This window comes from Thamnophis elegans, chromosome 7 (genome assembly GCF_009769535.1).
Source record: "Thamnophis elegans isolate rThaEle1 chromosome 7, rThaEle1.pri, whole genome shotgun sequence".
In the NCBI taxonomy this organism is placed as follows: domain Eukaryota; kingdom Metazoa; phylum Chordata; class Lepidosauria; order Squamata; family Colubridae; genus Thamnophis; species Thamnophis elegans.
Window position 1 is genome coordinate 35,729,206 of NC_045547.1, and position 15,440 is coordinate 35,744,645.

The window sequence follows — 15,440 nt, forward strand, 5'->3', positions numbered from 1 at the left end:
GTGCTCCCAGGCTCCTATTAATGTTTACTACTGTAGACTAAGTTGTTATTCTCCTATGGTATCTATAAATGTATTAAAACTAAAAGCTTGCCACCCTGAGTCTGACATCTACAACTCACCAAATCTGGAAAGCACCAAAGGAAATCTGATTTACGGGATCCAGCTTGGTATATCAAAATATTCTAACATTGGACTATAATTATGATCTATAATGATGGTAGCACAACTCTGCTATTTAAGAAGCTTGAAATACAGAATGTGTTTTGTGAAGTGGATATGTACATATTGTTTCGGAATTTCTGTTGGAACATTCTGGAAACGCAACATCTTGGTTGTTTGGGGTTTCAACCAAGATAAAATCTGGGTAAGCTTTTTTCTTTGTCCTTCCCATGGGCTGTGCATTAGCCTGCCTGCTGATCTTTACAGTGTCTTCTTTTCCTTTTCTTATAACAAAGTTTGAAGCTAAGGACATTGATAGCAGCTAAGGGGAAGCAGGGAGAGAAGAGTCTTTGAAAAGTTCAGAGACAGGCAAGCTAATGAAAGGTGGCATCAAGGGAATGAAATGAATGAATGGGTTCAACCAATCTTCTTACCTTTCCAACATCTTTCTCTCACCACCTCCACTATGATACCACTGTATCCTCATTTGGCTCCTCTCCCTCCCAGTTTCTGCCTGGTACACACTATCTATTCCAGACATGGGCTAAATACTTGTTTTGATTTGGATAGAAATAACTGGAAATTACCCTTGCTTTGTTTGCCTCAAACATTTTTCACATCACTATAATTCAATGCTACAAGTATGGGAGAATTTGAAAAGGCAAGGTCCAAGATAGCAAGCTTATTAAAAATGGTCTCTTCAAAGTATGAAACACCTTGTGGTATTACCTACTGATACTTTATTGGCTGTTACTTTATTAGCTACCTGATACTTAATTCACTTTTGATTTTTTTTTAAAGTGAAAATGAGCAAATAAAATTGTCTCAGAAATAAGCCATTCCTTGAACAATATTTCTGGAAATTGCAGCTGGGAGGATATGTGTATGTGTATATAGAATAGTCTATATTGTTAAAGAAAGGCTTTATACCAGTAATGAGCTAGCACAATTGGATTATGGCTCTTACTTATTATCCAAGTAATCACTAGCAGATGATCTTGGCTGATCTTGAAACAAAGCTAAGCAAGATTGGACTCTGTCACTTCTTGGATGAGACAGGATCTGATAAATTAGTCTGAAAAACATCCCAGAAGACGACTAGATAATCTTAGATTACAAATTTAGACTTCAATTTGCTATCGTACCAACACTTTGCACCCATTAAATATTCTGTTTACCAATATCTTTTGCTTTGGAAGCTAATGGCCGTCTCCACTGGGTGACAAATTTGTATGCATCAACGCGTATTTCAATGATATTATTCAATAAAGCCAGAAGTGGAGCAAGTGGAAAAGCTGCTACAAATATGGTTGTGAATCCAAACTGGAGGACTGAGAAGGAAAATGAGAGAAGGAATGTCATATTTAGCCACTTATATTTAACGCATATTGTGTATGATCAAAGGCCAATAAAAGTGTACACTAAAAATTAAATTCAGAATAAGGGACAAATACAAAGCTTATGATTTCTATATAGAAATAAACATTGCTTTTGCAACCCACAACATTAAATACTAACAATGGCATATTCATAAGAGTAGATATTCTTTCTATACAGATTGGAATCAGTCTACCCCAGAATAAACAGTGCACCTATAGATTTGCAGACTGTAAATCTGCTGCTTAAACATTGCTGCTTAAAATGCCAAGGTACAAATCAAATCAAATCAAATCAAAATATACAATGCTTTATCATCTCCAAAATAATTAAAAGAATCTAAGCTTCTAGATTAAATCAGTTTATTTTTTCAGTACCCCCTCTTTATCAATGCTATAGTTTGAAATGCTAGAAGGCATAGTATTTACTCTTAAGAGTCATGGATGCAACACTCTCCTGGAAGTTTTTATTTTTTTTAAAAAAAACATTATATCAGACCATGGGTAATATATAAACAACACCAGAATCAGGCAACAAAGAAAGAATTGTTTATACTCATTTCGAGGTATTCATCAAAGAGTCCATAGGCATTCAAAGGCAGCAAGTTGTAGTCTTTTTCCCATTGTGGTAAAGTTGTTTTTTGCTGTGAACCATACTCTTGTCGCAGTCTTCGTCTGGTCCACCAGTTCTGAATTATCCTGCATATGTGAATATTATTTTTATATATTTTTCAGATCACGTAAATTTGAAGTTTTCATTTTTGCCATACATTTGTTTTTTTTTTTAATAGAGGTACTCATTTTTACACAATCCCAATAAAAATAACCACCTAACAAAAACATAATTAAAATAAGCACCTTAAAGAATAAAATAAAAATTGGAATAACCAATGTACTAATAATCTGATTGCCAAAAATGCTAAGTTCGGCTGTGGTGGACATAGCTGTGAATGTCTGAAGCTGAATCTCTTCTCAGCAAGATGACACTTTGGCTCTTAGCGCCTATTGAAAGGCTGGTGGGATGCTGAAAATTCCTTTGGATGGAATAAGAACATATCCACGCCATGGGCATATAGTTTGAGAGAGCTTTATAACTCATCACTGTTGGAACTTCATCAAAATGAGTATTGTTTAATACTTAGAGCTATTCTGGAGGACCCAGATGAAGATATCCAGGAAAAGGTGATCCAAGTCCTGGGTGATTGCTTGGCAAGTAGATTTCCCCCCAAAAATCCATATATGGCAAAATATATAGAATTAACTCTTTTTATATGACAATAAGAAAGGTTCCAAAAGATTCGTTGGTGCATTTTTTAAAGGAAAGTAACGAGAACAAATCCTTCAATGCCATTTCAAATCCAAATTGAAGCTCAACAATGTAGATGTAGTTATTTTGAAAGAAATTCCTATTAGAATCCTATGTATGAGAAAATACTACTCTTTCCTGACCGAAATATTAAAACTACTCATTTTGTTGGGAAAAGTTAGAAGACATAGATTTTATCTTGGAACAAAAGATAAAAGATCCTTAGATTTAGACTAAATACTGTGTAAAAGGCCAGAGAATTTCTAGAGAAATAAAAAAAAAATGAATTACAACAGACCCAGAAAGGCATTGAGGAGAAAACACCCAAACAAATTGAGAGACAAATATATGACCAGCAAGAAATAAGAACAAATGATGAGTTGAGGGCTATGGACACAGACTTTTCAAAAACAGTTCATTAACTATGTAAGAAGATGCTTAATCTGGAACATATATGGTGCCAACTCGTCCCCGAAAAGGAAAAAAAACCCTATTTCACCACTTTAAAAAAAGGATATAATGTGTCTTCAGGAAACATATATTAGAAAAAAAAAATACTTAATTTACAAAAAATTAGATGAATTTAGCTCAGCAGAATCAAATAAAACTAATGGCAGTATTCCATATATCAACCCCCAATTAAAACCATAATTAATAACAACTGTTCAGGATGGTAAATATGTAAGGGTAGAAACAGAACTAGATGGCCAAAAAAACTTGTGTGCTGGGGATTTATGCACTGAACACTATAAATACTATCTACAAACATATGATGGACTTAGTGTTAAATCTACCATACCAAAGTTGGTGTCTGATAGGCGACTGGAATGCTATGGTGTTTCCACAACTGGATAGAACATTTGAAAAAATAATCAAAACTACCCAAGGAAAATTGCCAAAGTGCTTCTTGCAGAAAATTTAACATTAACCAACATCTACAGATTAAAAAATGGTAATTCTAGAGAATACACCTATTTTTCACCAAATCATTTTCAAAATAAACATGATAAGAATTTAAAAAAAAAAAGTTACTCTGGCCTCAAAGGCTTTCTTTGATCACAATCCAGTTGAACTTACTTTAAGAAATAAATCAGTAAACTTTAGATGGACACTTAATGAAACTTTATTACAGAAAGAGTGAATAGTAAAGATGTCAAAGAGAAGTTAGCAGAATTATTTGACAAAAACCTAACCAAAGGTATAGACATAAAAAGAATATGGGATGCAAGCAAATTGAAAAAGAAAGCCCAGGAAAAATCTGGGAGATCTTACAAGAAATTAAAAGTAAAGAAGAATTAAGGATATCACCTACAAAAATAAACCTTCTATACTAAATTTATTATCTATGTGTTTAGATAATTAGAGAAAAAAATTGAACACCCTTAAACAAAATAACGTTGAACATGCAAATAAACTGAAGTTTTTGGCCTATACATTAAGGAATGAAAAAGAGAAGATGATTTTGAAACTCCAGGAGGATGACACAAATAATTTGGCAATACAGAAACCTTTCATTATTACTATTCCAATTTATATAAAGCAGGGGGCCAACCCCAGGACTATGACCCACTGATGGGCTGTACTCTATTTGCAACTGGACTGTGCAAGTGATGGGCTGGCGCATGTACAATTTGACGAGCATGAGTGGCAGGCTGGACTGTACATGCGAGTCGGGCTGCATCTGCATCTGCATTGGCCCCTCACATGAGTCGAGCTGCACACATGCTGGCCCACCACTTGTGCGGCCTGGTTCCATTCCCCCCCAACCCCTCAGAGCCGGGCTGCCAAGCTTCAAAGGTTAGGGACCACTGATATAAAGGATTCTGACATCTCCTCACAATAAATAGAATGTTATCTCTAAAAGCAGAATGAACAGGTTACACTGCCCAGTAGATATCTGTCAGCAAGTATTCTGTACATGTTACAATAAGCAGGCAATAATATGTATATTTTTAAAAAGGACATACGTACGGGTAGCCTAATTCCATGAAGTTGCTCCAAGTCTGCTTTAGCACCATTATAATACCCATCTGCATACAGAGATCAATAAGGCATCCACTAGGGTGGCACTGCAGAAGAAGCAGGCAGTAAGGGAACAAAGGGAATTTTAAGCCACGCTGACTGGGAATTATTGGAAGGAAACACCAGCATTCATACTGAGGAATACTGGCAATACATAGTTCACAGAACTCAGCCTTGTATTGTATTGTATCGTTCTTATGTACATCTTTCAAACACTTCCTTGTACCTTGGAGGAAGAATTTACATACTGCTTTTTATGGATTTATGGAGGAAGAATTTATGGAGGAAGAATTTACAAACTGCTGTTTAAATTTGTCCATAAGTGCTTATACTAGGTTGGGCAATTCATAACCCATAGAGCAGTGAACCTTTTTTGCCTCGGGTGCCAAAAGCACATCCCCACACCTCCACTACCACACACATATGTGCACGGCTTTCTTAGAGCCTAGGGAGGGCAAAAACGGTCTCCCACGCAGGCCGGAAATGGCCCATTTTCCGACTTCCGGTGGGCCCATTAGGTCCGTTTTTTCGCCCTCCCAGGCTCCAGAGGCTTTCTAGCAGCCTGGAGAGGGGAAAAAATGGTCCAACATGCAAACCAGAACTTCAGGAATGGACATCCGGGTTGCCCATTGGGCTGGTCTTCTCCTCCGGAGGCTTCAGGAAGCTTCCCTGAAGCCTCCTTAAAGAAAAAAACAAACCAAAGGGCAAACTGGAAGTCCGTTCCCAAACTTTCGGTTTGTGCATTGGGCAGTTTTTCGCCCTCTGGAGGCTTCAGGAGCTTTGGTCCCTGGGAATACCAGTTTTAGGTGATGTCTTGCATTGGCATTAATAACAGAAGCTACAAGGATTGAAGTGGGGAATCAAGGAAATCAGTTTTTATCTGTATGACTGATTGGCTGTAAAGTATGAAAACTTTCCCAGATCTATTAATGATTAGCTGTACAGGCACACATTTTCATCTGCTAGGAAAATGATTTCTGAAGCATGGGCAATGAGGTCTACAGACTGGTCAGTCTGGGAGTGATCAAAACCTAAGCTTTACTGACATCTGCCTCCTGCCATGGACAATACAAAGCCAGAAAAAGCTTGAACAGTAGCAGTCAGTCAAATGGAGGTAAACTAGATTATTTTCTTAACAAATGTGTATAGTAATTGGATTTAAACTACAATGGATCCTTTTACTACCATTCCATAGATATTTATATAGGAGTAGGCCACATTAACGCAATAGCAATTACTGTATTTTTCGGAGCATAAGACGCACCTCCCCCCCCCAAAAAGAGGGTAATAATCTGGGTGTGTCTTATACACTGAATACAGCATTCTTGGCCTCCCAAAACCCCGCCTCGCACATCCCATTTTTCACAAATATGGATGCGCAGAGGATTTGGGAAGCCTGTAGAGTGCTCCTGGAGGCTGGGGGGGGGGGGGCAAAAACGAGTGAAAATGGGCCTATTTTTCACAAAATGGGGGTATTTCTGCCCTCCTAAGCCCCCAGGAGTACTCTGCAGGCCTTCCAAACACTCTGCATTCCCTGTTTTTGGAAAAAAATGGGCCCATTTTTGCAAAAAATGCACCTGTTTTTCATCTCCCAAACCCCCCATGTGTCGAGTTGTTGCCCTCCCAAGCCCCCAGGAGCACTTTGGAGGCCTCATAAACTCTCTGCATGTCCCGTTTTTCACAAAAAGTGGGTCATGCAGAGGATTTAGGAGGCCTGCAGAGTGTAACTGGGGGGCCAGGGAGGACAAAAACGTTTTTTAAAAATTTACCACTTCAAAATCTTGGTGCGTCTTATAATCCAGTGTATTTTATAGTCCGAAAAATATGGTACTTCCAATAAATTGCACTGTTAATTACTTCATACATTATTTTTAGTACATTAGATATATTTTAGATACTATAAATTATGATATACTTCCAGATACTTTTGAATAGCTTATTTCAACCCTAAGAATGTATGTGTTGAAACTTTGTACAATATGCTTCAATATTAACATAAAACACTTACTTCTTCTAGTCTCCATCTGTTTATCAGCCTGAGGTAGGCACCAGGGTGACCTGTAAACCTTCAATATAGGAGAGGTCATCATCTCTTTGCAGGTACGTTTTTGATCAAAACAATAGGAATGTAAGAGGAGAAGATCAAAGACGAGAGGCACAATTGTATTTTTCCATGGAAAAGGGCATTTAATTTGCATTAATGTTAGTATTTTAATGTACAACGTACCAATTGCTTTTTTAAAGTATTTTTGTGGTTTATATAAGAATCTAAATCAGGGGTGTCAAACTTGATATCATTGAGGGCTGCATCAAGATTGTGTTTGACCTCGGGGGGCTAGATGGGTGTGGCCAGGTAGGCATGGCCAGCTTAACATCACTCATGTCAGGGGTATCTGTGGTGGCCCAGGTGGGGCTGGGGAATCCACTTTTCCTAGTAGTTTGTTTTGCTAGTACTCTGCCAGCAAAAATGGAGCTTGAAGGGTGTGTGTGTGTGTGTGTGTGTGTGTGTGTGTGTGTGTGCGTGCCCCTGGACTCCGTTTTTGGCTGTGATGGCCTCCTGCAGCCCTCTGCCAGTGAAAACAGAGCTTGGGAGGCTGCACGTGCCCCCTGCCCCAAACTCTGTTTTTTTTCTGGCAGAGGCACCACGGGCCAATCCTTTGCTATTTCCAGGGTAGTACTGCGGGCCAGATCTAAGTACCCAATGGGCCGGATCCAGCTTACGGGCATTGAGGTTGACACCTCTGATCTAGATGAAACATAAAAGTTATTTTTCCTAACCATAAAAACAAGATGTTGGCTTACAATAATAATTATGTTCTTGGTTTTGATTCATACCACAGATAACTATTTCAGCTTAGCCATATCGTAATATTTATGATAAAACACATACTAATCTTTCAAACAAATGATAAATTAGTTTTCAGGTGTTGGTGAACATCCCCAAAATATTTTATTAAAAAAGTGAAACCTTCCAAATGATTATTTTATACATTGATGTATTAAAAGACAATAGGGTCTTCACAGTTGCAGTCTACTGCTGACTCATACTTAAGCAGTGGTGCACTCAGACACCTAGATATGTCTTTTCATTCACCTATATTGGTGGAGTTAGTTTGCAACATAGCATTTAAACTGCTGATAGAGATCTTATCTTGTGTAGAATAGCCTCAGCACACTTGGAATAAAACTGGGCTTTAGTTATGCTTGTGACATATTGTCCCAAATATAGGTAGCTCTTGGTTATGATGGCAACTGGGAATGGAAGTGATGCCATTGTAAAGCACCACATGACCACATTACTTAGTAATCATAGTCCTTGTAATTCTAGTTGTTGCCATAACTCAAAAACCGCATGGGTCATTAAGCATAGACTGTCATGTGGTAAGATGGGAAATCAGGCAAATAGGTTGGCAGGTGAGAGCTAAGGACAAGTGGGAGGGTGCTTTGGGAGATGACTACAGTATGTGGGAGGGTATCAGAGGCAGGCACTACAGAACATGCATGAGTGGGGAGGCAGGGAATTGTGGTACAGACTGTATGGAGGTGAGTGCCGTGGGAAAATGCTATAGAGCGTAGTCGGGTAAATGAATTAATTTATAAAATGAGTCCAAAATCTGGGATCCATGATTCATATGGAATTAAAATTTGGTAAATTTTGACATAAATTATGGTATAAATTATGGCATTATGACATAAAACTACTTTAAAATAGTTATGATATAATAGAAAATGTCATATAAGGTTCCCTGTGCTGATGTTTGACAGTGCTATACATCCCAACATGAATGCATCCCAACTTTTCCAGTGAAGGCAGTGCATTAGAAGCTTTGCCATTATTGAAGGCACTGAGGAATTTGGTAAGTAAATATCTCTGAAATGATGACCTGAAGGGTTATACATTGTCTAGTATTTATTAAAGATGGGGAAAAAATCGACAGAGAGATTTAGGTTTTGCACATGATGGCAATGCATACCGTTAATATGTATGCAAGGAATTTACATTTATTAAAAGAAGCTAAAATGGCTGCTTGTATTTTCATCCATTATGAGGAGAAATGTAAAAAGGAAGGCCAATGCAGTGGGAAAGACTTAATCAAGAAATATGTGATAAATTTAGAACAGATAGTGTCAAGAATGAATAAATGCTTAATGAATGTGGACTGAATACTGAAAAATGGGTGATACTGTGAAATACAAAAATGGTATGCTTTATTTATTTATTTATTAAATTTATATGCTGCTTATCTTACTGATGAACAATGATGAACAATGAGGTGATGGAAGTAAAGGATGCATGGGAATAATTGAAATGCTTAATTAATGATTGAACAGAGTAAGATAATATGTATTTATTTGTTTAACATTTTTATGGATACAGTACAAAAGAAATGTGTTGAAAGGGCTTGGTTTTATGTAGAGAATGAATTATTAAATCACACAGAGAAGATTGAATGGGTTGATAGTAAGAGGAAGATAGAAAAAGTGGTTTTGGGTGGAACTAAGCTGTGAAATTTAAAGAATAAAAAGCAATGTATGAGGCAATGTATGAGTTAATGTATGGACATAGTGAAAGAAAGATAGAATTTAAGGAGAGATATAGTGTATGGGGGTGGGAATATTTCTCCTATGTTCTATTTTTCATTATTCTTTCTTACTGTTCTTCTGCACTTGCTGTAACATTGCTTAACCACAAGGGAATAGCATGTTCTTATGTAAGTGGTATTACAGACAAAAATACAGAATGTTAATGTGACTCCCCAAAAGTGCCTTTAGTGATCACAGTTAATCTACATTTAGGAACTTTGAGGGACATACTATATTCTACTACTTAAGGCATACTTAGCATTAATTCAAAACAAACAATAATTTTACAAAGATGCAGATATCATATTAATTAATCTTACCTTCCAAGGAAAAATGCTATATAAAAGGTAGAACTGTTCAGATTAACAAACTGAAAAAGAAACATTTTCAAAGTGAAGCTGTTTTCCCACTCAGATTCAGTACGAGGCTGCTCTGTAATGAGGAAAAAAAGGGAATTTTAATATTTATTGAAATTTGAACGCTAGATTTGGGGAAACTGCATGCACCATACAAGTCTAGAAATGTCTCAGTAATCTTAGTTACAGATCTTGCTTACAATGCTGCCCATATTCAGGGAAAGTCCTAGTTTCTGAGACAGTACTTCTCAACTTATGCAATGTTAAGATGTGTGGACTTCAACTTCCAGAATTCTTCAGCTAGAATGGGTAGTTGGTTTCTTACCTGATATGCCCCTTCTCTGGTCAGGTGAAGACAACAACTATGCATGGGTTCACTTAGCCAGTAACCAATAAGACTGAGTTTACTAAATTAACGACATAGCTTCTGAGGATCATCTTGACGAAGGAGATAAGTAGATTGCTTGTTCTATTAGATTGTTCTCAATATCTGAGTTCTGTAGAGTTCAGCATTACTGCCCCTCAGCGAACTAGGCCTGCACAGAGAAAGGATGGGGATGGCTGCTGTCTCCACCTGCCCAGAGAAGGGGCGTATCAGGTAAGAAACCAACGCCCCATTCTTCAAAGTTGGTGGAGTCAGCAGCCATGCATGGGATGTACCAAAGCTTGGACTGTCCAGGGGTGGGAGTGTGATGGCCTAGGAATCTGATGAGGGAAGCACTTGTTGAAGTACCCTCCCGCCGAAAGCTGTGTCTGCAGAGGCATATCTATCCACCCTGTAGTGGTGAATAAACGGAGTAGTAGTAGTCCATGTGGCCACCTTGCAGATTTCCTCCACCAAGGCTTGCGTAGACCACGCCGTGAACGTAGCCACACTGCGTGTTGAATGTCCTATGATGTTGGATGGTGGAGTGATGTGGTGAGCTTGATATGCCCTCGAGATGGCATACCTGATCCAGCATCCTATCATCAAAGAAGAGGTTTTAAGTCCCTTCTTGGTGGAATGAAAAGAGACAAAGAGGGCCTCGGTACGCCTGAAGTTGGCCGTTCTGCTGATATAGATCTTCAGGGCCCGACACACATCTACTGTGAGCCACTTGTGTTCGAACCTGTCATTTTTCTTGGGACAAAAGTTAGGAAGGGTCAGATCTTGAGCCCAATGGAAGGCCAAATTTACCTTAGGACAAAGGTGGGGTTGAGCCGAAGAACCACTTGGTCCGGATGGAACATGCACAGATCAAATCTGATGGACAGCGCCGCCAATTCCGAGACCCGCCATGCTGATGTGACGGCAACAAGAAAAACTGCTTTTAGCATGAGGTGTTGTAATGAGGCAGACCTCAACTGTTCAAATGGTGGTTCGGTGAGGAAGTCAAGGACCTTGGCGAGGTCCCACGTAGGGAATCTATGGGTGACTGGAGGACTGTTAGAAGCGCCCCTGAGGAAGCATCAAACGTGAGGGTGCAAGGAAAGCGGTTCAGATCGATGTAGCGAGAGAACCGAAGAAAGAGCCGCCACCTGCCATCTTAGGGTGTTAGGCGAGAGTCCCTTGTCAAGACCCTGTTGCAAGAATTCTAAAACCTCAGCTACCGAGGCCTCGGGAGAAGTAATATTCTGGGAACGGCACCATGCAGTGAAAGTTTGCCAAGAGGATTCATAAATTCTGTTAGTAGATGGGTGTCGAGATGCCTGAATAGTCCTGATTACACTGACAGAAAGGTTAGCCGCTGTCAAGGCTGCACGCTCAACCTCCAGGTGGTTAGATGAAGCCATTGGAGGTTGGGGTGGTGAATGGACCCCTGCAAAAGAAGAGACTTGAACATGGGAGTCGCCATGGCGGACCTACTGATAGATTGACTAGGTCCTTATATCACAGTCAGCGCAGCCAATGGGGAGCAATAAGGATGAGTTCCGCCTCTTCCTCTATCATCTTGCTGATTACCCTCTGTATCAGGGGGAAGGGAGTGAAGGCGTACAGCAGGCCAGTTGGCCATCTGCACCTTAGGGCGTACTTCCGCCCCTGGTATCGTGTAGTGAGTGAAGTACCTTGGAAGTTGATTGTTGGATCTCGTTGTGAAGAGATCCAGAACAGGAATCCCATACCTTGTGGTCAACTGTCTGAAGATGCGACGGTTCAGGCTCCATTGCGTAGGGTTAATCTTTGTGCGACTTAACCAGTCTGCCTGTGTGTTGTCAGTGCCTGAAATATGTTGGGTATGGAGAGAGAGCAGGTTGATTTCTGCCCAAGTCCCTAGGCGAAAGGCAGATTCCATGAGTGATATGGCCCTCGTCTCCCTTGGCGGTTGACATGCACCTTGGCCGTCGTGTTGTCTGTGAGAATCAGTATGTGGGAGTTGCGTACTGATGACTGGAAGTGGAGGAGGGCCAGATGGATAGTCCTCAACTCCAGCCAATTCATGCTGTGGGTGAGGTCGGAATTGGACCACAAGCCTTGGGCCACCTGATCATCTAGGTGAGCGCCCCACCCGGTGAGACTGGCATCTGTTGGGGCTATGAGCCGTGGAGGCTCCCTGAAGAGGGACCCCGGGAGATGGCTGGAGAGACCCACCATTCTAGGGAGCAGATCACCTCTGGTATCAATCTGACCTTCACTAGGGAGCAACTGCTGTTAGTCTTTTGGTACGGTAACAAGAACCACTGGAGGCAGTGGCTGTGAAGCTGTGCCCACGGAACAATGGAGAAGCAAGAGACCATTTTCCCTAATAATTGTGACAGTTGAATCAGTGGAACCTGTAGTTTTATCCGCACTTCCTTGGCTAGGTCCTTGAGGATGACCTGTCATTCTAGGGACAGAAAGATTTTCCCCTGCATAGAATCTATCAGGGCTCCCAGGTGGACTAGCCGGGAGGTGGGAACTAGGTGGCTCTTTTCTCAATTTATGGAGAAACCCTGTTCCTGCAACACCGAATGGTGGTTTGGAGATCCTGGAGAGCATGATTGTGTGACCTGGAGAGCAAGAGAATGTCATCCAGGTAGCACAATATCCGAATGGGTCTGGCTCGGAGGTGGGCCGCTACTACCGCAAGCAGCTTGGTAAAAGCCCTTGGGGCTGATGACAGCCCGAAAGGGAGGGCCCGATACTGGAAATGACTGCCTGCATAGACAAACCTCAGGAACCTTCTGAGTCATTTGAGAATGGGCATTTGGGGTAAGCCTCTGGGAGGTCCACTGAGGTGAGGAGATCGTTTTTGTGCACACTCTACAGAATTGACAGGAGAGAGTGCATTTTGAATCTCCTGTCGGTTAAGAAATTTGTGATCGAGGATCGCTCTCCAACCCCCGAAGACTTTGGCACGATAAAGAGACGAGAGTAAAATCCCCGCCCTACCTGGCCTGGAGGCACAGGTTAAATGGCCCGAATGAGGAGCAGGTGATGGATGGCCTGCTCTACCAGGAACCTCTTGTGAGGGTCTCTGGAGATCGGGCACATGACAAAGTGGTCCAGAGGGCTGGAGCGCAAGTCCAAGGTTAAGCCGAATCTGACCGTGGACCTGACCTACGCATCATTGCGGATGTCATTCCAACGATCCGCGAAGGCTGCCAGACGTCCCCCAATTGGGAGGGAGTCCAGGCAGTCACTTCTGCCTTTTGAAGGAGTGGCTGGAATTATCCCTGAAGGACTTCCGGGGGGGGGGGGGGGAATTGTTGATTATTCCTGCCTGATCTGTTGGAGAAGGAGGGACCCTGCCTGGAGGGGGCCCGGCGCTGCGGACGGGGGTTGGAGAATCCCCCGTCCTGCCCGCGAAAGGGCTGCCTGTGATAAAAGGACTGGTGTCTATTATCCTGCTTCTTGGTGGCAGCCTGAAGAACTTCACGCTTATCTTTGGATTCTACCAATAGAGGTTCTAGAGGTGGCCTGAAGAGAAGTTTGGAGGAATAAGAAGAGGAAGCGAGTCTCCACTTAGCATGGGCATCTGCCTGCCATTGCTTGAGCCAGAGAAGCCGATGGGAAGTGACAGAAGAAGCGATGGCCTTGGAAGCGAAGCCGGCTGCGTCCAGGGATGCATCGGCCGTGTATTCTAGAGCCGCCTTTAGTTTGTTAATGTCTCTGCGTGCCCTAGAGTCCTTAGAAGGAAGTCTCTCTTGCAGCTGTCTCAGCCAAAGGGGAACCGAGCGACTGAAAATGAGGCCGACGTAGCAGCATGGACAGCCCATGCTGAGGCCTGATACCCTTTAACGAGCGTTTGTTCAAGCCTCTTGTGCTCAGCACGAAGTGCTTCCTCGGGGCAGCCAAGGCTGCAATGGGGGAAGACAAACTGACCACTGGCAAGTCAATGGATGGTACCTCTAGAGCTTTGGAAAGCTCAGGTCCCATGTTGTATAGGCGTTTATTCAAGGTGTTGGGAAGAGGATCTGTACCTGGAGAGACCCACTGGTTCTGGACCACATCAGTGAATAGTCTTGGAGATGGAATCACCTCCTTTTCCACCTTGGATGAAGAGAGTATCGGTGGTGTCCGTCTTGTCCGCATCCGTACTTTGGGGGGCCTTTGGAGCAGAAATACCCGCAATTTTCTTTGCCTTAAAAAGAAGAGATTGAAAAATAGCTGGTTTAAAGAAGGCAACAAACGTAGGAGGATCAGGAGGAAGACCCTCGTCCTTGGAAAGATCTGAATCATGGGTGGGACGCTCCTCTTCTCCAAAGACCGAGGGTTGGCTGGAGATGCCAGGTATGTCATGCATTGAAGAAGCATCTGGAACTGGAAAAGGAAGACCTGCGTGAAGTAGAATGGGAAGAAGACTTCTGTTTGAGACCCACTGCAATGCCCCGTTCGATGGCATCGGAGATGATAGTAGCCATGTCAGGGGTGTAAGGCTGTGGCCTAAATGGAGGAGTGTCATCAATCTGGGACAGGACTTCCCCATCTGGAGTTATGCTCCTGCCATCATCCGACTCCTGCCCACTGCTGAGATCCTCGCCTGTATCCCTGGCTTCCTCAGGTTGGATAATGGAGGCCGCCGGAGACAACTCGTCATCTGAGTCGGAAGATAACTCAGAAGGTGGACTAGACTCCACAGGCCTCTGGGATGGGGCTCCGAGTGCTTAGTCTTCCCCTTGGACTTTCTGGGGGGAGCTTGTGGTGCCCTTCCACTCTCCTCCAAAGAAGCATTAACCGCGGTCTTGTGGCTAGACCTGGGGGCCTTAGAAGGAGGCCCAGTAGGTGATGCCTCTGAGGCAGGCCTACGCTTGCTTGGCCTGGGCTGTGGAGGTGCAGTTGGAGGGCTCAGGGCCTGAGGCGCTGGATGGGCCTATGGATCTTGAGGGGGAGTAGTGGCCATAGTACTTACGACCGTTGAGTCAAAATGGCTGCTGGGAGGCTTCCTGACCAAACAAAATGGCCACCAAGGCTTAAAAGCCTATGGGCCAAGGTCTACAAGGCTGAGAAGACAGTGGCTGCTGGGAGGGTGATGAATCAGCCCTGTAGGGCGGGCGCCGGCGCCTGTGGCGGTGGCAAAGGGTTTGCAGCGCCTTTGAGGCTTGCGGCGCTGGCTTTGGGGTGGAGGAGGAAGCTGTGGTGGCTTCCACACTGGCAGCGGTTGCGGCAATCTTCACAGGGGCTGCTGAGGCTTGCAGCAAATCTGCGATAAGGCGGCGGCCTCCAATGGCCAGTGCCAG

The 15,440-nt window shown here is 42.5% G+C and overlaps 1 protein-coding gene across 1 annotated transcript in view; it reads right to left on the minus strand.

Moving 5' to 3' along the window:
• ANO4 (anoctamin 4) overlaps positions 1-15,440 on the minus strand; it is a 108,953-nt gene that overhangs the window by 6,041 nt on the left and 87,472 nt on the right. Inside the window, 5 exon segments of the mRNA XM_032221164.1 lie at positions 1,338-1,490; positions 2,092-2,234; positions 4,813-4,910; positions 6,872-6,929; positions 9,768-9,879. Coding sequence (XP_032077055.1) covers positions 1,338-1,490; positions 2,092-2,234; positions 4,813-4,910; positions 6,872-6,929; positions 9,768-9,879 — 564 coding nt within the window.